At 36.0% G+C, this 27702-nt stretch overlaps 1 protein-coding gene across 3 annotated transcripts; it reads right to left on the bottom strand.

The window, feature by feature from the left end:
* Window positions 1-79: 79 nt before the first annotated feature.
* Window positions 80-27702, bottom strand: wdsub1 (WD repeat, sterile alpha motif and U-box domain containing 1). Of its 3 annotated transcripts, none has more exons than XM_088605528.1 (13): window positions 27547-27702; window positions 26598-27020; window positions 25819-26006; window positions 20952-21038; window positions 18576-18669; window positions 16387-16420; window positions 16154-16194; window positions 15953-16059; window positions 15043-15066; window positions 14138-14164; window positions 10320-10499; window positions 1892-2023; window positions 80-472 (listed from the first exon to the last, which is right to left on the bottom strand). In XM_088605528.1, exons 2-13 carry the CDS (start codon window positions 26993-26995, stop codon window positions 321-323), a joined length of 1464 nt encoding a protein of 487 aa, XP_088461654.1. In that variant the 5' UTR covers window positions 26996-27020; window positions 27547-27702; the 3' UTR covers window positions 80-320. The 3 variants fall into 3 exon arrangements, with proteins under 3 accessions (XP_088461654.1, XP_088461656.1, XP_088461655.1); XM_088605530.1 differs by having other exon boundaries at window positions 26598-26772; window positions 27547-27627; XM_088605529.1 differs by lacking the exon at window positions 10320-10499.

Raw genomic sequence — 27702 nt, 5'->3', positions numbered from 1 at the left:
ACAGTTTGGTTTTCATTGAGATAATGAAATGTTATGGTGGTCACTTGAACCTTAAAAATACAGAAATCTGATGAAAGTGCAGAGAAACCAAAAACACTTTATACTTACATTATACACATTTGACAAAACAAAAACAAAAAAAGGTTCCATTGAAGACATTTTCTTATCTAAAGCTAAAAACAATCTTTTTATTTCCAAAATGCAATTTAAATTCCCAGAGGAATTAAAAAAAAGCCATACCCTTGCTTCATTCAGAGCAATCAGACAAAACTGATTAGAATAACGTGATTGCATTTGAATAGAGGAGTGTTCGTGTTTGACTACTTGCTGCTTCTCCAGCGACTAATAGCCATCTTCAGGGTCCTGTTTGGTGTCATGACAGTGGATTTCAGAGGCAAATTAGTCATGGGGCTTGACCGCTTCTTTGTGCTAATCCAGCTTTCAATCGCTTCCCTCTCATACGAATAGCCATCTGTTTAAAGAAGGACAAAACAAAAGGAACTTCAGATTCTTAATGGACTTTAATAGCTTTAATATTATTATACCTTTTCATTAATGGGTTTTTTCCATGAGGACTCATATCGACGGTGAATTTCTGAACACTGACTAAACTAATCTTGTTACCAACTCAAACTATTTCAGACCCTTCCTATACTGTAGATAGTTCATTCTTAAAACCCGACAAAAATGCCAAGAACTGATTTCTTTATGGAGAGCACTGCCAGACTGATGTTTGTTGTCTATTTTCTTTTTTAATGTCTTCTAATCAGTTTAATGACATACAGTTGTTGTAAAGGACTGGAAGGACTCTTAACAGATGGATTACCACCGTGTAGCGTGATGCCATAAAACCTCAGAAACTAAGCAAGGCTGGGCCACATCAGTACTGGGATGGGAGATCTCTAAGAAAAAATAGGTACCTGCTCTCAGTGGTGTTGGTGGGTCAATAGACGGCATTATACTCTTCCCTTTGGACTAAACTTTCCAATCCAAGGGGCAAGTATAGTGACCAGGGAAATTTTGCTTTAAGTTTGACGTTTGGGTGAGCTGGTAACCTCTGTGTTTCTGACTACTTGGTCATATAATATCCAATGGCAGTGTTTGTAAGAGAAGGGGTGGTACCCTGTCTAAATTCCACTCTGTGCTTGCACAATCTAGACTAGCTTCATTCAGTTACTGAAGTTATTGCTCACTTCTATACCTGATCTGCTCCATACTTACAGTGGTGAATAAAGTCAATTCCTGCTGTGTGTAAAATGTGTTGGGATCCTTTGGGAATAAATTCACTATCGAATTTCAAGACTCTAAACTTGACATTTCATCCTCATAGATTTGTCAGGGGTAATTCTGCATGTGGTCATTGGGCCTACACGATTTGACTTCTATTATTTAAATATCCTCTCCTTGAGTATCCTCTTAAATATATCCTACAGAACTTCCAATTCAAACTGACTTCTGTATAGTCCTCAAAAGCAGACCAAGAGCTTGGACTTGAAGATGCATATGACTGAAAAGGTGCATAGATTATATGGAAAAGATCACACATACTGTATGTAACTTGTTTTAGGCTACATACTGCAACCTAGGTCAATGAAAGTCTGTTCATCAAACAGAATATGCAATTTCTTATGCAAAATGTTGGTAGAAAGGAATTTTTTTAAAAAGCTAAAGGCTGGTTGCATACAGAAAAGAGGGAAGGAAAACAACACAACATGACATATACTGTAGTTTACTTTTTTACCTACTACTTTGTAGTAGCTTTTCAATCCAGTGATACAAAAATGGTTTCTTGAACATTGTTCTGCATTTGTTTTTTTCATGTGACGGATCAGAAATTCCACACAAATGCCTTGTTATGAACTCCAAAGTTGGTCCAAGAGAAATCAAATACCTGAAGCGATAACAGGATCCCGCATAACCTCCCTGGTTATTGGACAGAGGAACTCGTCTGGAATACCTGCCACTGATTCCATCTTCAGCTCCTCAATTTTACGAATGACTTTATTACGCAGTCCAACAGATTCTAAAACCATACAAAAAAGGAACAGAATATGAAATCCAATGATAATTTGCAAGGTTTGACTTTCAAATCCAATTTTGGACTTTTGTACACTTCTATTTGCTATACCATAGCTGAAACATGAGAAGAGGAGCAATCACATATCAAGATCAAACATTTTACATGTCATGCATTAGAGCAGATTTCAGGGCTTATGGTATTCTACACATTAAACGCATTAAAGTACGTTAAACATTAAAGTACATGTGTTGATCCCTATATTTTCAAAGGACAACACTATTGATTGTGGATGAGCAAGTGTTGTTTTTATTGACCCTGCCTGCTATGACTGTAGTTGTAAGGTATTATAGGTAAAGATTTACCTAAGCTTGCGGTTTACATAATAATGGATACTTACAATATAGCCAGCAGCTTTTTATCCTGTGTATAGGGATTTGTGGTGCAATAATTAATCAGTGCATTGATTGTTGATTTGTTCTTAATATTCCCAGACATCCATTACAGATTAGTGAACTCAATGCACCAAATCAAAACCCTGTTTCTTGTTACAATTGAGCATGTAAGAAGGTATTTCTTCTAGTGGGAGCAATATTGATTAGATGATAAGGCTCTTATTAATGATAAGGTTGTGGGTTCAGATCTCAGGTTTTGGGGTGTAATCTCTTCTTATACCCTTGAAGATGGTACTTAAATCACATTGTTTCAGTGGAATATATATATATAAACTGGTTGATAAACGGATACACATGAAAGGTGCTCTGGATTAACATAAACAGTCAAATAGCGCATAAAAATGTGGTTTTACTAGCATGCACAATTTTGGACTCTATGGTCATGTGCTGGAATGTCAGATCAAATGCAGACCTATTTAACTCTCATGTTCTTGATGTAAAAATAGTTTTTCCCTAGATACTGTATATAAAGCTGTTTGGAATCCTGAAGTCTTTTCTTTTGATGATTATCTCATGGATAAATTCATAACAGCAAAACAGTCTAGTCCTGTTCTGGAGGGCCAGTGTATCCATGGGTTTTCATTCCAACTAGTCTCTTAACAAGCTAAACCATCTTGTAACTGGACACATTTAGCAGCTTCTTTGAGCTCTTTTGAGTACTGTTACATTAGAGACCTTGAAATTCTGCAGACTCTCCAGCCCTCTAAGAGCACTACTGAATACCCCTAGTTTAATCTGGAAAACACTTCAAATATACAGCATGTTGACTTTACTGTACAACAATGCACACACAAGATAAATGGATACACAGTGGATCAAATTAAAATTGTGTTGGATATACATAATGTATAATGAATTACATTGTTTTACTACTGAGTCTATGTAATTTATCATAGTTCTAAAATTTTGTCAATATTAACTATGCCATTATGTTTCAAAGTATTTATTAAGACACGGGTTAAAATGCCATATTACATTAAAAACAAGCTGATTTTTTAATGATAGATACATTCACCAGGATTTCTGTATTTATAATGTACATTGGAATTTGTATGGCCTACAGTATCATTAAAATGTTTTGTTTCACTGTTAATGTGGATTAATACCAATGCACAACTGTAGTTCAGAACGTTATATGTGTTTACAGTTAAAAGAAACTATCTAATGTCAACTACAGTATGTCAACTTGAGTATATTTTCCAGTTCTGTGTTTCTAAACTGTTATATAATTCTGACAAACTCTATTCCAAGCCAACTTTGTAGAGCAGGTTTAACAAAAAGGGACACAACCTGTTTAGTTATTGTATCTTCCATGAAAAATAAAATGTTATTTTGAAAAACATCATTTTTAGCAAAGCAAATGCCCTTTACCTCTAGTATCCTAAACTGTGGGCAAAAAAGGTATAACAGTCTAACAATGTTCCAAAGTAAAATGAAACAAAACAATACTTTATTTAGGATGAAAGCTATTGCTGTCTTTTTTCTTTAGGCAATTGCATCTATGTTAAGAACACCAAACTAAACCAAAGCAATGCATATCAAGAAACTAAAGATGGCACTATTTAACAAGGTACAGTTATATCCCTGAGATACCTGACATTCTGATTTAAAAAAATGAAGGAATTTGGTTTGCAAAGCAAATTTTCTCCAATTGCTTTGTAATCCCTTTTAAAAGAGGAGATGTACATTTTTTGGTCTTTCCAAATTCTAGCAAGGCTGATCATAAATACATAATTAATTCTTAATATGCAATTTACATATATATTATTCATAAAAGGAGTGTATTCCTAAAAAGCCAAATTAATTTAATTTAATTTGCCACTACTGCATTACTGATCGTCTTAACAATAAACTATAAAAATCCTAATAATCATACCCTCATCTCTACCATTATCTATTATAAATGTGTGTGAATGTGAGCTGATGAAAGCAGCGAGGCAGAATATTAACAGGATCATTCGTCACTATGAACAAACTTTAAAAAATGAAAACCTTTTCAGAGTTACAGCATGTTTTAGACAGTTCAGATTCAGTTTTGTACTGATGCTGCTGAAATGGAAGCAAGAACATCGTAATACAATCGTATTGTCAATGCATATGACAACCTCTATTGTTTATCAGAATGTGATAACACTATCACTGGACCTTTCTGGGTTTCAGAGATAAAAAGTTGAAAGGAAAAAAAATCAAGGTACTGTCTTATTCACATTCCCAATGGCAAACAAATTAGAAAGAACAACGTGTGGGTTAGAAATGAAGGCTGTGTCACACGAATGGGTTTCACTATCCATAGAAGTGGCATATCTGAAAAGTACAAAAAAACTGCGCAACACTTGTACTTATAATATACTAGTATACTTCTAACAAGCACGGCTAAATCAATTTACACATAACAGTGTTTTTTTTAATGTATAGGACTATTTAACAAAGAGTGTAGTTATCTAAAGAACCTTATATGATTGTGTTCAAGTATTTGTCTATGATGGAGCATCAAAAGGCACTGCCTATTTCTCATTACACCATGAAAAGAGAACTGAAAATGAGAACAGTTCTACTAATTACTATCTACTTTTACTAAAGCAAAAAAAGGAGCATTTGAAAAACTGCCATATTTATATAAAGCACCTGTGTGCTCCACTCACAGTTATTATAATACTTAGCAGAATATGAAACCAATTTCTGGCCTCTCTTTTTTTTTCACATCCAGTAGCATCACATTGATATTAACTGATTCGTCTCCCCAAGTAGTAAATTACTGGGTTTCAGCCCTGTCTTCGTTACACACTGCAGGACATCCCTGCTAACAAGAGAGGCCACAAAAACCCTCTTCAGCTGTCAAACAAAGAACAGTAATTTCAATTAAATCACACTCATCTTTCCTGATACTAAATGCTTGTTACTTCAATCAAAATCCTACTCAATGGACATGTTCATCTATTCAAGGACAACCTTCTCCTCCGAAACATTAATAACTGGAAATTCTGATTGAGCAATGCTAGACAACTAAAATGAAATGAATCCATCCAACCATTTTCTAACCGACTCATCCAATTCAGGGCTGTGGGAGAGGCAGAGTCTGTCATGGCAAGCAACAGGCGCAATCTTAATTAAAATGTAGATAATGAAAGGAAATTAATGTGTCTTCAGCTTTGCTGCTAATGTAATGAATACCAATCTGTTGGAAGGATCTTAAATATACTAATAAGAACAAAATACAGTAATAAGGATTTATCTGGAGAAAAACTGGATACAAGGCACTAATATGAAATTCCATTTTAACTTTTTTTTTAAAGTGTCAATACATAATGAGTACTGCATATGAAGGGTGTCTCACTGCATGAGAGGTGACATCTCACAGTCTGATCATGACACAATCTCGGCTGCACAGAGTGATATCTTGTCTACAACAGCAGACACTCTAGACTTTCTACATTATCTTATCATAAATTACATAAAATGATTTATAAGACACCTTTAAGATAAGGCAAGATCTATTTTTATACTTGGAATATGATTCCTTTCCCTATTAATTCTGCAGCACCTGTAGACTCGATGAGTGAGCAGACGTGGGCGTAGGTTAAGAGTGAGTTAACCTATTAAGGCCCGAGTGTAGGACAGGTTGAACTTATGGTTCACAGCTTAATGGACTCTTTCTTGCTGGCTGTGAGCGGGACCTCCCAATCGGAAGCACACAACTAGATTGAGTGGATTTCAAGGGGAAAAAAAAGGACCTTGCTTGGCTTACTTTGCAGTGGCCACCTGATTATGCTGTGCACTTACAGTTTTTGCAAAATCAAAAGAGTTGAAATAGTAAAATAATTATACTGACATGCAATTTCCAAAGATGGTATTATACTAACATATTAAGGAGTATACAAAGTAAAAATAATCAGTATTCCCCAATTTCAGAAAATCAAACCAAAAACAGGCAGCAGCAAGTAAAATCTCTATATTCTACAAATGAGGTTCTGTCACTTTCTGTAACATTTAAAGGAAATTTTAAAATTAATATGAAAATGATTTTAGATTTTTTTACCTGATGTGTCTAACCATGAGATCTGCATGGCTGTCACTGTAGTTTTGCTTTGTTTTTTGCTTGTGATTACATATACTGAGCATCAGAAGAATTTTATCACTTATAGCTATAGCAACCCCCATCAAGTGGGGGCCTACTACTGTTTATAAGTCACAAAGACTGTCCCATTATGCTCAAAATGCCTAAACAAGGATGTTACTGTTCACTGTCTCTGGCCCTAGACACCACACATCAGGCTCACCCCACAGATGGTAAACAGAGCTCAAGCCTGGCAAGTAAGACATCTATGGCACAACCTACTCCCTCATCTTGCAAGAATGTTCTCTCAGACCATAAATCTATCAATAACAGACAGTGGCTGCAATGTCTTGCCAAGTTAAAATTGCTGGCTGTGAGCACCACGGACAGCAGGCGACAGTGAGTGTTCAAGCCAGAAATGAAAATATTCATTGTTTTTTTAAAGCAGGGAATAGTCATTCTTCCGTGTTTTCCTTTTTTGATTTTAACCAGGCTTGACATTCAAATGAGAATTCACCCCATCCCCTCTGCCAATGGACTCTCTCACTAATGAGGAGATTTAAGTGCTTATGCAAAAGTCAAAGTTACCTGGGTGTCTAATGGTCAGTCATGAATGTTCAATCAATGTTGAAAAAATCAAATAAATATCTAAAATCTGTGTACTTTATCTTTGTAAAAATGCACAGAATTATATTTTTTATGTTTATAATGTATGAATAATTACTAGTAAGACTAAATAACAATGTGAGTGAACTGTTGTTTGACGAACTGGTTTATGGACTGTAAGTGTTATAAATATTTCATTGTACAAAAGTACCAAAACTCATTCATATTTCATGAGAATGTATTAGTCGGGACATTGACTCATTGAGAGATACAGTGTAGCTCTCAGATTAACAGATTCTAAAACAGACCTTAACCTCGAACTAATTTATAACCTGGAAATCAGATCACAATATGCCAACAGAATGAAAAAACAGCAGAAAAAATACAGCATGCTGAAACTGGTCTACAACAATAATGGCTACGATCCATTGACTGCTTCAACATTGAGGCTCTCTAAATTTCTATGTTAAACCTTTCGCTAGAAAAGCTGAAAATTAAACTTACTCCCATGATCAAAGTTAAAAACGCGTTGCTTCAAATGAAAGATTAGATTGAGATTAATCCAAATGACCAGATCCAATTCTGATAGATTATTTAAACTGTGTGACATTTCTCAGATTCATTTACTGGAAATATTTACAGTAGATCACACTTTGTTCTACATTTTGAAGAAAAGGTTCTGTGGGGCAATTGAAGTTAAATTGAATTAAATTGAAAATCCTGGAAGTCACAAAGCAGATTATCTGGTAGTTTGCATCATTCAATAATTAAAAGATAAATGGTCATGCCAACTGTTTCTAATATTTATAAACAACCAAAAACAGAAGCATTGTGCCATATATTATGTTGGAGAAATAATATTGTTTCAGCTGTAGGTGACTAGGAAGTGTCTCTAAGAGTTTAAATAAAGTTTGTGACACCTGGCAGAGTAAACACTTCTAGCTTCAATGCAGAGGGGATGTTTTTCCTGAGTTGTGGGAAGTCCACTGATCAAAAAGAATTTTCAAGTTTACCTTGATATACAGTACCTATGTGATTATGTCTTGAGTTAATGATTGTCAATGGGCTGTACAAAAACACACCATTTAAGATCATATTAAGACCATAGAGAGGGGAGATAACAAAGAAGAAGGACAAGAAGAAAGAGAATAGGGAGAGAAGGAAAGGCAGACCACAAGAGAAGGTTGTGAACTTGAAGCTTGTGCCAGGTGAGAACCCCTACTTCATGATCATCCAAACAAAACCTGACTGGAGCTTAGAAATTGAACCTTACTAAAAAGAGCTTGCTATTCTGCATTCCTGGGTAATAGAGACCATAGTTAGAGATATCTTTCCATCTTAGGGGTGCACATTTAGAATAGGGAGATAGGCTCCCATTTATTTTGTGTCACCTGGGTTAACAAAGAGAGTGATTTAAGTGAAGGTTGTATTGCATTAATAAAAAAAGGCATCTTATCTCTTATTTGGCCTCTGGAGGCATTATTTAAGAGTTCAATACTTAATACCTGGGGGATTATGGGTGATTAGAATATTAGGCCTCTGGAAGGCCTAGTTTGTACATTCTGTAAATTCAGTAACTTGTGTGTTGTATGTTTTGCTGTCGGTAGCATAGTGTTTGTCTTGTCTTTTGTAATGAATATTTGTTTAACCAAGTGTGTCTGTATCATTACTCTTTTCAACAAAGATGTGCCAGAGAATAAAGAATTCACATGCCTCTAATTATACCAACCACTCGGGTATATTCTAGAGAAATCACTTACAAGTTGGGGGTATGAACATTTATTTTACTTACAGGCTAAACCACTTGGTCAATTCCTGATTTTGAACAGTTTTGCGAACCTCCATTTGTAAAAATATACAGTATTGCAGTGGAAAAACATGTACATCTGCTAATTACTGAAAATGATCTAAACTGATTTTATCTAGTGCATCCAACTCTATCTCCATCTACAATCTAAGAATACAGCTAACTTTTTACACTGTAAATCTATTTCATACTTAGAAAAGGTACACCATGGTTAAAACTGTTTCACTATGTTTTAGGCATAAATTGTTACTTTGTGGTAAAATCACAAACACATCAGTCAAAAGCAAGTATTCATGCACTGCAAAATAAGTTGCAGACAGTAACAGTCTGAAACATATTCTTATTAGAAATATAAGGGAAAACACAGCAATTAAAATAAAGTGTACACCATGCTATATTCATTAAAATACATTGCCCAAACTTGATATCATGCATGGCAAAAAGTAAACACATGCTTTAAATTTCTACATCTGCCTTTTAGCCTTTAGAAAGCTGCTTGTATCTGACCTGTAAAACGTGTTCCTCACATCCAGCTTCATAACTAGATGTTTTGGCTAGATATCACACTTTCCAATTCTGCCAGCTGTGAAAGTAATTGTCTTAATGTTCACAACATTTTCTTGGCTTATTAACAAACTCTGTGTCTCTACTTGGAAGTTTGTGGTCTGTATCAATGATTCCCTGCCAATTACAACTATGAGTACAAACCAGTAAAACTGTTTGCAGAAGTAAAAACTATTCACCTTTTCCATGCATGTATGTTATTGCAATGTATTTTGTCATTTAAAGTAAAGCGTTATTTTACTGTTGTATTGTTCTTATACAAAATAAGAAATTTTGAAATTAATTGCATTGCATTTTTTGTGTGCAGTAGGTTAAGGAGGAGGCAAATACTTTTCAACTGCATGTCTTTCATTTAGCTCATTCATTAATGGAAATTCTGAAATCTACAGGATTAACTTTTTCTATTGACATATATTTGCTTTGGATCCTTTACAGGCCTTGATATAAACTGTAATTGAAATAGTGTCTAGGATGAGTCATGCTATCCACAAATCAAAGTAAGAAATCTTTTTTGTTTTGTCGAAATTGCCTGGGTTCTTGAAAATGGGGATCAAAAAGATCAAAACTTAAAACTGTCATCTGTTGACTTTATGCTAATCGTTTCTGAAAAGCCAGAAACAGTAAATCTAATGATCATCTGTCAAAGTGTAAAAGAACAACCACCTTAACTCTTAACTGGAAACAAGATTTTAATCAGTCCTTATCTCTCAGTCCTTGATCACAGAACAGGAAAGGTGACTATTTGGAAGCTCAAACCAGCATAAAGTTAAACATTACATCATTCTGGTACAAGGGCCTGTTCTAAGTGATCCTTACCAATATTTAGCTCCGTGGTAAGAGTTTCCTTATTCAACCTCATAAGCTCACTGCCATCAATGTTGTTTGCCTTGAAAACTTTGACGAGCTCCTCCAAGCCCTCTTCGCAGAGCCAGGCCATGACATCTTCCTCCGACCACTCACTAACCAACAGTTTGAACCTGCCCGACAGCTCCCTTCCTGAAGAACACAAACAGGAAGATACTTTCAATAAAGCCTTTCACATATATAATCAAACCTCACTTATCTAGAACTCCCTTCTGTGAGCATGGCATGAAAACATTCCATTCACATTCCAGTTAGTAACAATGCTTCTCCACTTCACTGTGTGCTTTTTTTTAAACTCAGATAAAAAAAAGAGATGTGAATGCAGATCACTGTTTCATAATCTGTTTACCCAACTAACTGTACATACTTTTCTATCAATAATGCTTTAATCATGTTTCCATGTCCTCGGCATGTTTATCCAAACTCCTCCTGGGATTTGTTCTGCTAGCTTTGTGCCAGCCCTTGGAAGTGCACTTGAGATCAAAGAAAACCTTCAGACGACATTGTTGAAACATACTGTATATCATTTTACGTTCATCTTTCAGATAAAGCTATGGTGTTGTTTCCAAACCCACTAAATAACACAGCACTCCAAATCCATCATTTACATGTCCTGTCATCATACTGTTGAATGGTTGCAATGGGAGCTGAGGATGTCTCAAAATTAATTTAACTGAATAGCCTCTTCCATATCCACCAACTTTGCATGAGCTATGGCTTGCTTCTTCAACCAGACAAATAACACTGCCACAGTGCTACCCCGTCAAAATGAGGAAGTTGGGGTTCATAAGTGGGAAGCTGTTACTATTATTTTTTTTGCATTAAAACATATTTTGATATTTTTGTTCCTGAAATAATTTACAATGCCTATGTTTACATTAGACTGAAGTATACATAACACAAACCAGTATTTCACCAGTTGAAAGTTTAGTATATACCACTATTTTATTTAAACTGTATACTGTATACTGTATAGCCAGCAGCCATGTCACCCTGCAACTCACAACTGGCAACCCACTGAAGCTAAGCAGGTGTGAGCCTGGTCAGTACCTGGATGGGAGACCTCCTGGGAAAAACTAAGGTTGCTGCTGGAAGAGGTGTTAGTGGGGCCAGCAGGGGGTGCTCACCCTGTGGTCCACGTGGGTCCTAATGCCCCAGTATAGTGATGGGGACACTATACTGTAAACAGGTGCCGTCCTTCGGATGAGACGTAAAACCGAGGTCCTGACTCTCTGTGGTCATTAAAAATCCCAGGGCGTTTCTCGAAAAGAGTAGGGGTGTAACCCCGGCGTCCTGGCCAAATTTCCCATTGGCCTTAACCAATCATGGCCTCCTAATAATCCCCATCTATGAATTGGCTTCATTACTCTCTGCTCTCCTCCCCACTAATAGCTGATGTGTGGTGAGCGTTCTGGCGCACTATGGCTGCCGTCGCATCATCCAGGTGGATGCTGCACATTGGTGGTGGTGGAGGGGAGACCCCATTACCTGTAAAGCGCTTTGAGTGGAGTGTCCAGAAAAGCGCTATATAAGTGTAAGCAATTATTATTATAATTATTATTATTTTTAATAAGTGTTGAAAACTCTGAATAATTAAAACAGATTCTAAGGATGTTAATACACAATGGTAAAGTTTCTTTAAAAAATGTTTGCAAATGAGAGGAGGCTGTTTAACACATCTAGATTTGAAAGTTAGTAGCTAACTGACCAGAGGATCTCATCTGTTCCTGTAAAGAAGTGATGCTTGGCTCAGATCCCCACATCCCCTTGTGTATAAAAGTGCTTCCAGTTCTCTTTTAAATAGATTTCTCCAGAGTTTTATTGTGTCCTCTGGTTTGTATTTCACTGTTGAATCAGAAAGGATAACATTAACTTCTTTAACAAAGTGTTGTGGGGGTATGCAATAAGCTATAAGCTACGTCGTAATGTTGTTAAATTTGAATCACTGGCTTCTGTCAAAAAACATCTCCATGAGATACTCTGTCAATTAGCTACTAACTACCAAACAATGAGCTTCTCTAATTTGTAACCATTCTTTATAACCTCTAATTATTTTATATCATTTCATTGGTAGCTACTCATTGTTTTCCATTTTATATTTAGTTTTGTTAAATGCATTTAATATCCTGTGTTGTCTAGATTTAACATAATCTCTTAGATGTTTTTACTCTAAACTGAATTTTATTTGTTGATTCTACAGTGTTTGTTAATTCTCCTATTTTGATATAATATGCAAACTTGACTAGTTTACTAACTACACCTGTGGAAATGATATAAATCAGGAATATCACTGGACCTAAAATCCCTGTGGTACTCCACTGATTCCATTGCCTGAGCCTGGGAATTGGCCCCATATCTGTACTCTGTGTTTTCTTTTCAATAATCAATGACCATTTTTTATATTAACTTGCTTGCCTTTAATTTAATCATTTTCTAAGAATTATAATCGAAAGCCTAATGAAAATATATACCCTATCAGACACTTTATTTGTATCCATTACTGCTGTTGCTTGATCAAAGAATTCTAACAACATTTTCTTAAATCCATGCTATTACTTAGACTCCTATTGCCATATATCCATTTAGATGTACTTATCATTTCCATAATCTTACATGGAATAGGAGTAAGACTTATTGGTCTGTACGTAATTGACTCAGTTTTGTCTCCCTTTTATGCATGGGTAAAACTGAAGGAATTTTCCATTTAAGTGGTTAATACTACTTTCTTAAGTGACTGATGGATGTGTGTTGCTAATATAATACTAAAACAATTTCTTCTTTAATCACAAATGGTAGAATAGTGTCACACTCTTGAGATTTGTTTATCAAATGGGCTTCCAATACCCACCACTTCTGTACTGTAGTTCTAACAGTTCCTTAAACTGCCTTTGTGCCTTTCTGCCACAGTGATGCCCTGTTCCCTTTAAACGATATTATAAAGCTTCAAAATCCCTAAGACTTTTTCCAGGATGCTCCATGTTGAACAAGCCGAAAATCACAATCTTACAGATTATTTCTAAAGTGGGCATTTTAAAGGATTTTTATTTAGGATTTTCGGATCCAGGTAACTTTCTTTGGAGACAAAAGAGACAGTATAGCTGCTTCTGTGATCTCTAACCTTGTAGACCTACTGTAAGCCTCCAAAGATCTCACTAACCATTGTCAGACTTACTGTGGTTGCTTGTACACAAAAGACCTTACAACTCTAAAATCAAACATACAGTACAACTTCAGGTTAATGCACTAGGAAAACAATTAGTAAAATCACTGACTTCAACTGTTTGGCTATTTGGCAAACAATTTCTTACTCAAAATGTATTCTGGTCTATCTTATAGTTTCTACACTTTCACTTACAATTCATACTTGTTTTGTAACATAAAGAGGCAAAGTGTTCCATGCTCAAGATACTGATTGTGGGTGCCTGCAGACCTATTATGTTGTAAATCCTAGAATATTCTGATTGTACTTTAGCAAGGTTAAGCAAATACCCTTTGGGAGAGCTAATTTATGAGGTTTTGAGTACAGTGCCAAAGTCCTATCTTTGAGATTTAATGCTTTTCGGAAAATCTCCCCATACATGTTCCTTCATCATCACCTCCTATGAAATGTCTCAATATACAAAGACCTCCTGACATTTAATCAATTACATGCCACTGGATCTATGGGACTACTAAAATAAAGGATTGCTTGCCAAGCTCCATTTCATTTATTTAATGCAATATTAAGAGTAACAGCAATAAAAACTGAAGTAAAATACATGTTGTCTTACCTACATGTGAATGGCTCATTGGTTCAACTAAAAAGGAAAGTGAAAAAAAATAGAATAAAGATTTTGATATCGTGTGCTAAAAACAAATAGACTTGTTTATGGCTATGACCTCCACAGCGGAGATATAATCATCTAAAACTGTGCAAAAAAACAATAGAAGATAAAACAATAAAATGTATAATACCAAAGCTGTCATTTTTAAGTATTAACTGTAGCTCATGAAGAATCCACACCACGAATAATATTTGGCTTAACCTCAACGCTATAACCCATATTTAAGTTGATCTGACGTACTAAGGGGTCACAAAAGAACATTTAATCCTCTAAAAAGCACAAACAACTCCCAAATCAATTTTAAATGGTCTTGGGTAATCTTAGCCTTGTGTGCACATTGAATTAGGAACTAAATGCTTTACACTAATTGTAGATGCTAATTAGTCACACTGACAAGTTTCTGAGAAGCCCTGGCATGATAAATAAGACTGACTTCCAAGAGTTATGGGATTCTGTCTGATCAATTAGAATTTATTTAAATTTATTAAAACGTAATCTGTGCTAAGGGACAATTATCATTTTTAAAATCTCCCCAATTACGGAAAAAAAATGAGGAAATGAGGAATTAATAGGACAAGGAGTTTCGTGCAAACAAATATCAATAACCTATAATTACAGTTTACACAATGAATTGTCAAGAATAAGAATTAAAAGGTGACAGAAATTATTTTTACTTTGTGGGTAGGAACTTCATCGTAAAAACTTTCTTATGCGTTGCAATGCTTTTGCTGCTGTTCTGTCCTTTCAGCCTTCATTCTCTTCATAATAACCCACCACCAAAAAGAAACAAGCAAACCAGCACTAAATGTGTTTACTGTCCCCCAAGAGCAAGGTTAGAGGAACCAACTTACCAGGTAAAGACTTTCCTTGTTTCCCTGGAATTAATTTAGAAGGAATAAAGTCAACAAATGGTACACAAGATATATAACAACAATACACTGTTCAAGAAAGCTACAGTTAATAAAAGCTAGCAAGTTGTGTTAGTAATAGAACATGTTCAGAAAAGTAGCACATTGGGAGGTGAAGCATTTAAACCCTTTTTTGGAAGAGTATTTTGGTATTACTGCTGTCACCACTAGTTACTTTCAGTGCCAAATCCTCTCTAAGCTCTTCTTCTTCTTTGTGGTATCTAAGCAGACTGTTGTTATCTTTCTTGATTTTGACATACAGTATATATTGTGTAATATTTCTAATACTGTTTTAGTGCCATTGTATTTTTTTCCTTAGCTCATGCCCCCTCACTATCAGTCTGGCCAGGGGCTCCCAGTGACACAGTGATGCCTGTGGCCTCGACTATTTTCAGGCTGTCAGTGATTGTCAGTGACGGGTATCAAGTATAGGCCTGAACTTCCAGTTCAGGGCTGAGTTGGCCGTGATGTGGTAAAAGGCACGTGGCACTAAGGTGGGCGAGTTGGAGGAGCCCACATAGACTTCCCCATTCTCTCCTGATGTGTAAAACACACAACTGACCATTCCAAACTAGGTATTACAAAAACAGTGATCTTAAAAAACAGTTGGTAATATGCATGTAGGGTATCACTAAATCTAGTTACTGTATATTGTAAATTGGTATAATGTATTAGGATAGCACACATCAATAATTAAGCACATCACAGCATCATTTCAATTTTTCTGATACTTTCTGTGACTTTTAAGTCATGAATGTGTTGTGCAAATAGACAAATGCGCATGAGTTTACTGAGTTTGTTGTAGAAATGGGATATATAAAACTGTTGCGGAAATGTGAAATACAGTACTAACCACAGGGACTGGCTCCATCTTCCACCCTCCAAACATTCACTGTCTTGTCCATTGACCCTGTGGCAATTAATGGCAAGTTTGGTGCGAAGGCACAGGCTGTGACATATCTGAAAGATCATCATAAGAGTTTTGTTGTTATATTCAGAACTCGTTTTGAGGGAATAAAATTTCAGTTTATCTATAAAAATGTAAGTTCTTTACCTTTCATGTTGGGTCAAGGTGTAAAGCAAGATTCCTTGATTCTTAAAAAAAGAAACACAAAATTACACAAATTATAATCATATAATTTATCATTGCACAGGTTGTTATTGGTTTTCCAACATCTTGAAAAACTTAATTCACAAATGCTACAAATTCTGACCTTAAATGGATACAAAATTCTTGATTCAAAAAGTTCAATAAAACCAACATTTTATAAAAAATGTATTACTTACAGCATCATAGATAGTCACAGTTTTATCCACTGAACTGCATGAAGAGCACATAAAATAAAGGTGTAAAAAACACTTCATACAAGAATCCTACAAAATATGAGCTGTTCACACTGTAATCTGACTTTGTACAGACCGACAATTTAGTGACCATGCTATTAGTATCAAAAGAGACACATTAATACACAAAATGTATAACACCTTAAAACCAGTTGCCAGTTGTAATTCTACTATAATGACGAAAACGCACAAAGAGCATAACATCATAATTCTGATTTAACACAGCCTAAGTTTATATTCCATCTTCTGCAAAATTAATTTTGTGACACAGACTTTAGATAATGACTAAATGTTAAGGAAGCTGCACAGTCTAAGCATACAGTAAGAGAAATACACACAGTACAGTATAAGTTAAGCAGTCCTCGTGTTCAATAGCACAGATCCCTCTGGTGGTGATGAAGTGAAAAATTTTACCTCCTCTTTTAGAATAATTGTGAAATGTGAAAAATGCTAAGATCTACATTGAAATTTTAATGCTTATGTTTCTTCCCTTTAAAACATTTAATGAAATGAATTAAATATTAGTGGAGTAAGTAAGTAAATAAAGTGAGTAAGTCTCAGATTTTCCGGCAAGCTCTTAATAGGGTTCTCCATGTGATTTTATCAGCATAACATTATGCTATATAAACACCCCTTTTGAACTACCAATCTACCCAAAGACGAAAAAACCTACACTGACTGTAAATCTAATGTACATCTACTTGGCTGATATATACAAAAACTGTCCGACAGACCTAGGATCCCCTATACTGTTATATGTTATATGTTATATACTGTTATATGTTATATGTTCTCTCACACTCGCCCTCCTGTCTGACTCTCCTCTTCCTCAGCCGGTTTTTCATGTACTAGTGATCTCAAATGGTACATAGCTAGTGCCTGATGTGAGCAAATCGAGCAGAACACGTAAGATCATAACAATGACTGATACTGTATGTTAAAATGTTGCTTAATAGACTTCTGTACATTTAAAATACATTTCTTTTAAACTGATTGCTAAAGAAATACTTTACAAATGTGTGATTGTTTAGTAGTTAAAAATCTAAGGTTATAAATAAGGTCCTACAACTCCAGAGGAGTTCTAAATATGTGCATGTGTTGTAAAGTTACAGTCCCTATCCCTACCATATTCAATTGCTTCTAATGGGAAAAGGGTCTAATGTCTTAGTTCTAACAGCTCCGGTGCACCCTCTTTTACACTATTCTTATAGGGAGAAATTCCCCCATATAAGCCATTTTGTTAGAAGCAAACCAATTCTGATACCTAATCACAATGCACAACATACCATATCAGGGACCCCTTGCACAGTATTACAGAAAAGAAGCCTAAGACTTCGGTTAATCTCTCAGAAATAATCAACAAATAATGTAAGTAAATACTTCACTGCTTTCCTGTCAGAGAGTACATAACAAAGAGTGGGAAAACACCCTTTTGAGGTCTAACTGAAAGAATGAGTCCACAAAGGACTTTCCATTTAATAAAGCCAGAAACTGGTGACTTACATGGTACTCCCACTCCTTCATATACTGTATAGACAAGTAAACACACAATCAAGTTTAAGCAAGTCTGAACAGGACATAATCCCATGTATATCACGGGAATATGTCCTATTCAGCTACATAATACGTTGAGTTTGGGTCAGTTCATTGTGGGAACCTATGTTACCTTATATCCTTAACAAAGAAATAACATACCTGCAGCACATTTTTCAGATATCAGCAATCTAAAAGCCTACTCCAAGCATAGAATCTCTATGGGGGAGTTCTAAGATGTACGTTTACTGTAATGCTTTCAGAGGGAGTGATTAAGACGGTCTACACCTGAATAAAAGGATTCATGTATACGGTATAAGTATTACTACCAATATTATGTACAGTTCCAGAACCACCTTCCTCAACCACCCACACACCTAAAGAAGGCTCCGCTGTTGAAACATGTTTTTTTTTTCCTCTTTACTTTTACACAGAGTTAACCTTGTTTTTTCTAAGATCACACACAGACACAGCTCTCCACCTCTAATTTATGGAGATACTGTTCATACAAGTCCTCAAAAAAGAAGGTTTTGGGTTGGGGCTGGATAGACCTATTCAGGACTGTTAAAATTTGACTAAGAAAACTGAGAAATCCCTACCCTGATGCTAGTAGCTGTCCATCTGATGAAAACATGCAGGAAAGCACAGGAGCACTCTGACCCCTCAATGTGTACATCAGCTCAAGTTTACAACCTGTAAATCAATACAAAACAGATTTATAGCAAATACATTGCTGTTTTAACGACTACTTATTTACTCTAAGACCTTTGTCACCTCTTTTCTCCTTCATTGTCATTACTTACGGTATATTTGGAACATAATAAAATCTCTTTTAAGCTGGGAACATCTCTTATTAACCGCAACGCATCCATTTATAATTTTACCTCTCATTTTTTAAGTACAGTTTTTAAATGATAAATGAACAGTAAGTCCAGAGCAGCCATAAGTGACACATATAGCGTAAATAACACTACATTTATAAGGCTGGCTTCAAGAATAAGATGTGCCTGGATGACATACTTAAAAGACTTAGACCTATGTCAAAAGCATGGCTCAATTTTGATAAGCAGGGTAAAGGGCAAAGGCAACGCTGCAGTCACTGCCTGGGAGTGCCATGTGTCAAGAGAGCCAAAGTAGGAAGGTAAATGAAATGTAGCAAAACCAGCCTATTGAACTTTACAAGGCTGTTGTAAAGCCTTGACTACAACGCTACACTGACTGGGTCTTTCATGGTTATGAATAGAGAAATAAAAACACTGGTAATGCATTTAATTTTTCCTGAATCCTGCAGCAATAGAGAGAAGAGAATGTCACCACAGCAGGAAGCTGAAGTGCACATCTTTCAAAGACAGGGGGTGGAATGGTTCATCTCACAGCAGCCTGAGCTATAGCTGTAGGAAGTAGAGGTAATAAAAACAGAAATAATACACAATTCTGTTCTTCTCAGACAATCAGAAATCAAAATAGCAATGCCATTATTCTTTTCTTCCTTCTACTTCTTCTTAAAAACCATCTTCATTTCTGGCGCAAGGCTTGTGAGCACTAAAAACATGAGAAGTCTACAAGGCAAAGGAAGCCGTGTGGCTCATCTAACTCGTTTGGTATTCAGCAGTGAAATGATTTGAGCCATTTCTTCTGACTTCATTTAGGCATTTCTTGAAAGAAGCCAAGGTATCAGTTTCTTTTGTTTGTGCTTGCCTTGCATTAAGGTGTTTGCCCTAGTGTTACTGCTGTGTCCAGTGACTGGAATCCGGTCTTCAAGTCCTGTGCATACAATCGACTTGAAAAGTTTCATGCAAGCTACATTAAAACTGTGCCTTCAGAAAAGCAGACTCGTGAACAGCTTGACAACAACACCAGCACAAAAAGACATCGAGAAAGAGAACAGCGGGGGATTATTTACCAGGCTGAAAACATTAATTACAATACAAATGCAGTAAATGTGAATGGGGAAACATAATTCTACAACCCTTCCAGTTTTAGGGGGGAGCAGCGATTCGGTATTTCTGATTGTTCCACGTATTTGCTATGCATGCCTGCTCACGCTGTCTGGAGGATTCTAGTGTGGAAACAACATTAAAACAAAGGCAAAACAACAGTCCCGCAGGGATGTGACACAAGACCCAGTCCTCAAAGAGCTATGGCAGTTTCCACAGCAACGAAGATATTAAATGGTACAAGATTTAACGCTAGACATTGACATGTAGGCAGTGTACGTGCAAGAAAATACATTGTCTATGATCAAAATTTCAATTTCATTTTTTAATGGCAATTAACTTTCAGTATTCTGGTTATCACCTCCAATTTTGTTGCTAATTTTGCTTGTTAAAAAGGTGAGACATTTAGAATTGAACTCTATTGCCTGAGGTGAACTGGGGTCTTGTACCAACAGAGACAAGCAAAAGTTGTGACCGTAAGACAAATGAAAGATTATTGTGAAATCATATTAAGTATACCTTATGTGACCCCCTGCAGCTATATATCATTAAACTGCTAATGAAGTATTTTCTGTTCATTTCAATGCTGCTAAAAGAATATAATAATCAAGAGTGTTTTATTACCTAGTTTGCCCCAAACCAGGCTACAATTAGCTGCCCTGTCATTTCTATGATCTCTATATATATCAATGGAGTACTTTTATAACAGACCACAAAACACCAGACTCATGTTGTTCAGCAATATTTTTGTGTTTTCTTCATGCTTTTTGAATGTCATATTGTTTTAATGCAGAACACTGAGCTCAGGGCTTACCTGTAGCATTTTAGTATAAAACAATACTATATTTTAATCATAAAATAAAATAATAAACAGTCACAAAAGCATACTTTATAAGCCAATAAATTTAATAGGCAGTGTACAATGTACATCAGAAATAGTTGAAGATGCATATTTAATTACTCATTTTAGATTCATAGCAGAGGAATCATTTATGTCTCTTTTTATATATTAAGCTTCTAGTGTTGGGGAATGTGTACCTGATTCTCCATGAAGTGTGACAGTCCATATTTTCAGCATGTTGTCTTGACCACAGGAAGCCATTCGGGATTGAACTGGAAGGCTGTCTAAAAAGAAACAACACATTTAACTACTGTAAATTACAGGAATCGTGCTATTTTTAGAACTCCTCTTGCTCTTTCAAGACAATATGTTATATATGAACAAATGTATCCTGGAAAGCAAAAAGCATTCTCAGGAGCATTATAGAAACCAACAGTCCATTAGAACTATCCTACAATTGCATCATTCCAAACAACACTTCTAATATTCGTAATCTGTAGTCACAATGTAAAGTAGTAAATTTAGAACTACCCTCTACTGAATCCAGATCCACAGCCAAATCAAAATACATCTGTAACAACTAAATCAGCCACATGAACACCTCTGCCTGCTCCATTACAGAAGCAGTGGAACAGATGAATTTTACCATTGGTGTCAATTTATAACTTTAAGGGTACCTTCAACTGCAAAACAACTGATACAACATGCCTGAAATTCAGCAGCTTGTGGCCCATAAGACACAAACAACATGCCAGTAAACTATTTTTTACAGAGGTAGTAATAATGTCATGCTTATGAACCCTAATAAAGGAGAAATAGCAATGCCTGGTTACTTAACTCATGGATAGAGGGGCTTGTGGGTTCAAAATCCAGGGAGTGTGCTACTGTTATACCCTTGAGCATTATACTTCACTCGAATTGCTCCAGCAAATGATCTTCCATACAAATATTTACTTTTAAGTCATCAATGCAAACAAGGATTTGTCCTCTATCGACTTAATACATTTGAATGCTTTTGAACAAAAGGAAAGCACTTAGCCATTTATAATAATAATAATAATAATAAACTTTATTTTATATAGCGCCTCTAAAGGTGGCTTCTCAAAGCGCTTTACAGGATGACAATAACAATAAATAAGAAGACTACAACAATAAATAAGAAAAATTTCACAAGACAGGACACAATTATAATTACAGCAATACAACAATAACAATAGAGGAGACCGTGGAAGATGGTATTAAGAAGAGCAGAGGGGTGAAGAATGGAACCAGTTAAGTAAAGGCTTTTCTGAAAAGGAGGGTTTTGAGTCTGGATTTGAAGGAGTTTAGAGAAGGTGACTCTCTAATATCCTTGGGCAAGGAGTTCCAGAGCTTGGGGGCATAGCAGGAGAAGGCCCTGTCGCCCATACAATGTAGACGGGCTTGGGGGACAGTAAGGAGGGCAGAATTTGAAGAGCGGAGGTTGCGAGGTGGGGAGTAGGGCGATAAAAGTTCAGACAGGTATTGAGGTGCCAAGCCATGTAAAGCCTTGTAGGTGAGCATGAGGATTTTAAAGTCTACGCGGAATTTGACCGGAAGCCAGTGCAAGGACTCCAGGATAGGAGTAATGTGAACACTTGCACTAGATCTGGTCAGGATTCTGGCTGCTGAATTTTGGACATACTGCAGCTTGTTCAGAGTAGATTTAGATACCCCAGGGAGCAGAGCATTGCAGTAGTCAATTCGAGAGAATACAAATATGTTGATCAGCTTTTCAGCCACAGTTAATGATAGCATAGGGCGTAGTCTTGCGATATTTCTAAGGTGAAAAAAAGATGTTTTGACAGTATGCTGTACATGTGGGTCGAATGTTAAGCCAGAATCGAATATAACCCCAAGGTTTTTCAATTTTGATTGGAGCTCAAGTACAGAGCCATCTACAGACAGGGTTACAGGACTGGCTTTGCGAAGTTGATGGGGGGTACCAATAAGCATGACTTCAGTCTTGTCACAGTTAAGATGAAGGAAGTTTTGAGTCATCCAAATTTTTATGTCAGAGATGCAATTAGATAGAATAGAGACAGCCACATCAGTGTCGGGTTTGGTATGGATGTATATTTGAGTATCGTCAGCGTAAAAATGAAAGCTGAGGCCATGTGATCTTAAAACTAAATCCATTTCAAATGATTTAGTTCATTTGGTTTTGGTTACTCTAGGTTTTAGCAGCTGGGTAACTTGTTCCATATGCCCACAACTCCATACCTCTTGTTCTCAGGTATACCTGGTTAAATAAATTGTAAGTTATCAATTTTGACAATTTAAAAATCATAACACTTCATTTCTGTGTGGCATTGCCTCCATTTTTATTTCAAGTCTTTTTGGAATTACTGGCTAATAGAGGTAGCTTTCTTAGCTAATGTCAAAACGTAACTGTTCTAGCAGAACACCTTCTCTGCTCATGTTTATCTATATGACAACATTCATGTGGAGGACTATTGCTTTACATATGATATATCTGCACGTTTGAAAAAAAAGAGGATTAGTGTCTGAAAAACACATACATAGAGACAGGGTGTATTCTATTTACTTGTTAGAATCATGTTAAAAACAGGAAATCCACATCCATTTTCAGATGAAAACAGATATCATGCGACAGTATAAATGAGTTTGAGCTATAATATTCTCACAATAGCACATGTAGGAGGATGTCCTACAATTCCACTCATTTTTAACCATGGTGAGCTGTAAATAGCTGGGTTGGGCGGTGTCATTTTATACCTCCATATTAATTTTGAAGCTGTTCTTTCATTCAAATAGTCAAGCAACTAATTAGCAGTGACAGTCCAATCATTCATTTCTAAATGTATGCTACCCCATCAATAACATTTTTTTTTAAATGGGCAAGTGTGGTATTTTTTAACAATTAGTCATGTTGAATTTACAATTTAAACTCTGTTAGTATGAACATTATTCACAGTCTTACACTTTAAATAGTTTCACACAAAGTGTCACCATATTTATCTATAGACTGCATATAGAGGTGCATCAGTATGTGGACTGCAAAGACACAACCAGAAGTTAATTCCAATACATTAAGAAACGGAAATGTGGTTAATTTCTCTATTTCTCTGTGGGAAATAGCATCTACTTTCATTAACTATATAATGCACAGAAACCCTATAAGGGTTTAATTATAATGCTGTAGATGACAAAAAATGTTGTCCAAAAAATGGGAATTTTCCAACAATGAAAGGGAAATGTCTGATATACTAAATTAATATTTCACTCAGGTGTTCACTTTAGAAAGAAATCAACAACATGCTTCTGGCAGTGAAAGGACAAAGGTCTTTATTATGTAGTATTCGCATATACAAGGCAGAGTTGTTTCAGGTACAGAAACCACTAAAGGTTAATAAATTTTTAGTGGCTGATGGCCTGATGGTATCTTAGTAACTATCCTTGAGAAAATGAGATGTTATACATAAGCCATTGATGTAACTCTATTAACCATGGACTAAGGAAATATATTTCCAATTCATAAGAAGGGTGACAAAAGTGATCCAAGTAATATAGACCAATCAGTCTGATTTCTATTGTATTTAAGGTTATAGAAATAAATATCAGAACTAAATCAAAGGATTCCCTACAGGGAAACCATTAGAGAACACTCAATATAGATTTGGAAAAGTTAAGTCTTGCTTAACCAATTTGTTATGAGTTCTCTGAACAAGCAAAAAAATTGGATACGCACAGAGCATATGACTTGGGATATTAAGGGTTAGATTTGCAGAAGATTTTGAGAAAGCTCCTCATTAAAGATTAATTCCCAAATTAAAAGGGGCAGCCAATATGGTAAATGTGCGTGTTTGTTTTCTGTTTATTCAACTGTTTTTAATCCCGAGTAGAGATATGGGTGAATGCTCTAAAGGGATGATTTAATTAGTGGAGTACGTCAGAGTTATATACTAGGATCAATGCTCTTCTTAAGTCTGGTACAGCTAGTAAATTAGTCAAGTTCAAAGATGATTCCAAAAAAGAAGGATTAGCAAATACCGTAGAAAGAATAAATGAACTTCAAAAGGATTAAGATAAAATTCAAGTTTGGACAAACATTTGGTAGATGACCAGATGCAGATTGTAGATAAGTGCAGGGTTTTGCATGCATGTAGTAAAATTGAACTATATGTATGCAATGGGAAATACTGAGTACACATGAAGAAAAGTTCTAAGTGCATATTATGTCACATAATTAACATCTTCTATATGTGTGGGGATGTAATAAAAATATGAATGTTCACAATTAATATATACAATGAATATCACAGAACTTTAATGGATGTTATTCATGCACTAGTAAGGCCTCATTTGGTATACTGTAATATAATACATATACATAACATTACACAATTGTACAGTTTTGATTATCACATTATAGAAATTATATATTGGTGATCTGCATTCAGTCCAGAGAAGAGCAGCCAAAAACATTATGTAGGTTAAGAGACTATCCTACACTGACAGACTTTAAGTAACTGAACCTTTCTAGTCTTCAACAGAGGAGATGAGGGAACATGATACAAGTACTTAAAAACCTCAAAGGCATTGTTAAAGTCAAGGCATTGGACTTCTTCAGCATAATCAGTGAAACATGAACAAGTACATGCAAATGGAAGCTACATAGAAATACATTTAAAATCGACAACAGGGGGCACTTTTATGTGGGAGTATGGAACACGCCTTGTTGTTGAAGTCAATAACCTAGCTTCATTCAAAAAATGACTAAATGAGATGCTTGGATAAATTAGCTGGTACCTAGATGATCCAAATGGCCTTCTCTCGTTTGTAGTGGTTCTGATATTCTCTCTCTATATATACTGTATACTGTATATGATATTGATATAAGATATGATAATGATATTCTTATAGAGTATAAAGAATAATTTCTATTAAGAAAAAAGGTCCTTATACACAATCTGAAGTTTTAATGAAGGGCACTTGACAGTGAGAAAACAATTTAAAGCTTGTAAACTCTGTCATATTTAAAATATAATAAAGGAGTAACACACTGACTTATATTAATCTTACCATTGACTGGCTGAGGAGAAAAATGGCAGCAGGTCACTCCAAGGTCATGGGCATTTTTCACAGCAAGAAGGTGATTCATTTCAAGATCCCAGACTCTTATATCTCCGTAGGTGGATCCAGTTACAAATATTTGGCCACAAGGAGAAAATGAACACGCAACCACCGAACTGTCTTTAACAGAGCCTGACCTGAAAGAACATTAATATTAACAATTACAAAACAATGCAAATCTTAATTTTACACACATTTCTTTTATGGTGCAAACACTATATTTCTTGATGACGAGAGATTTAAAGATCATCATGTTGAACAGAAAATTCTTCCCTCTTTAGAATTTATATTTACCGGGACACTGAAGACTCACTTGGAATGTTTGTTTAAAATAGGGCCAAAAACAGAGTTTACAGAGCTGCAGAATGGTTAATTTTGATGTCAAAACCTTATCAGTTGTCTAATGAGCCTTGCCAAAAGCAATCTGTTTAGTTTTACAGACTATTAATTTTTGCACCAAATCTCTCAACACTGGTTTACAACCCAGAAATCAATTTACAGCAGATAGAGTTGAATGTTGTTTAATTAACTAATTTTAGTAAAACGCATCGCAAGCATTTCGAATCACCCAAGTAAAACACTGCACGAAACATGGAAATGGGGAACCGAAATATATTTGGTGGCAATTTTGAGAGTTTCAATTGTTACAGAATATAAACTTGTTGCTTCTTGCACTGGCTCCGATAAAAGACCTAACACCTGCTCTTGTGCAGTTGCAGTGACTTTACCTGCGGAGTGTTTTCGACTCGACATCCCACAGCATCACAGTCCCATCAGATGCTCCAGACACCAGATAGGAGGAGTTGGGAGAGAAAGTGCAGATCCTGACTGGGCTGCGCCCGGGATGCTCCAAGACCGCTACAATCTCTCCAGTGTCCATGCTCCAAAGGACAGTCGTCCCATCTGTTGAACAGGAAGCCAAGAGCTCACCAGAGGCGCTGAAGCAGCAACAGTGGACCGCATAGCCATGCCCGTTTAAAGGGGAAAAGGGGAGCTCCGAAAAGTCATCAGCTGAGTACAGCCGAATTGTTTTATCTAAAGAGCAAGTTGCCAGACACGTAGGGGAGAAGGCACACCAGTTCACGTCGTCTCTGTGATCTTCGAGGGTACAAATCAGCGAGACCATTTTGACCGCAAAACCCAGACGTCCCCTGAAAAACAACCATTTTATTCATTTTTCACTTCTCAACGCAAGGTGGCGCAGCATAACAACGAAAAGAAAAGTGGTTATTATGGCGATAGTCATAATAAAACCTAAACTCCATAATGCTATTTTCAAAAACTGATACGTGCGTATTAGCAAATCATGTTTAAAATTTTAACTTCTTAGCTGCATCCTAAAATTTCAGAAGCAGTATATTCAAACTATCCAAAACTGTGCAAAGGTAACAAAGGATGAGAGTGATATAGGTCGTTTACTGTGAAATACGTGCTGAGATCTTTACACTGGGGAGCAAATAATGCGGCGATTCATTCAGCATTTTTGTTTTTTTATCATTTCAGGACAGAAACAGGTACTACTGATAACGCTGTTTAACCAAGAACCTTTTTACAAAACGAAATTAAAATACTATATCAAGGGGAAAACTAAGTTAATAACTGGTCAGTAAGAAAGGAATCAAATCAAGACGTAGAACCTTTAACGCCGTATGAAAAGAAGGAAACGCTTAATTTTACCTTATTCATGGGAGAACTTCCTGTTTACACAGAAAACGCCTCCGTAAGAGCAGCCCCTCATTCGGCCCTCGTCACATGACACTCCAATCGTAAGCAGCGTTATACAGTACGTCGTTGCCATGAGCTACTGCAAACTGCTTATCACAGCTGGTTCTG

Source organism: Lepisosteus platostomus, chromosome 14 (assembly GCF_059453375.1).
Source record: "Lepisosteus platostomus isolate fLepPlt1 chromosome 14, fLepPlt1.hap1, whole genome shotgun sequence".
In the NCBI taxonomy this organism is placed as follows: domain Eukaryota; kingdom Metazoa; phylum Chordata; class Actinopteri; order Semionotiformes; family Lepisosteidae; genus Lepisosteus; species Lepisosteus platostomus.
Note: the sequence above shows the minus strand (reverse complement) of the source record. Positions and strands in the feature narration are given on the sequence as shown.

Coding starts and splice junctions, on each gene's coding strand:
- wdsub1 (XM_088605528.1), bottom strand. CDS start 26,995: ATGGTCTCGCTGATTTGTACCCTCGAAGATCACAGAGACGACGTGAAC. Junction 16,195..16,386: donor CTGTGACTATCTATGATGCT/GTAAGTAATACA, acceptor TCTTTTTTTAAG/AATCAAGGAATCTTGCTTTA. Junction 2,024..10,319: donor TACCACGGAGCTAAATATTG/GTAAGGATCACT, acceptor GTATGGTTTTAG/AATCTGTTGGACTGCGTAAT.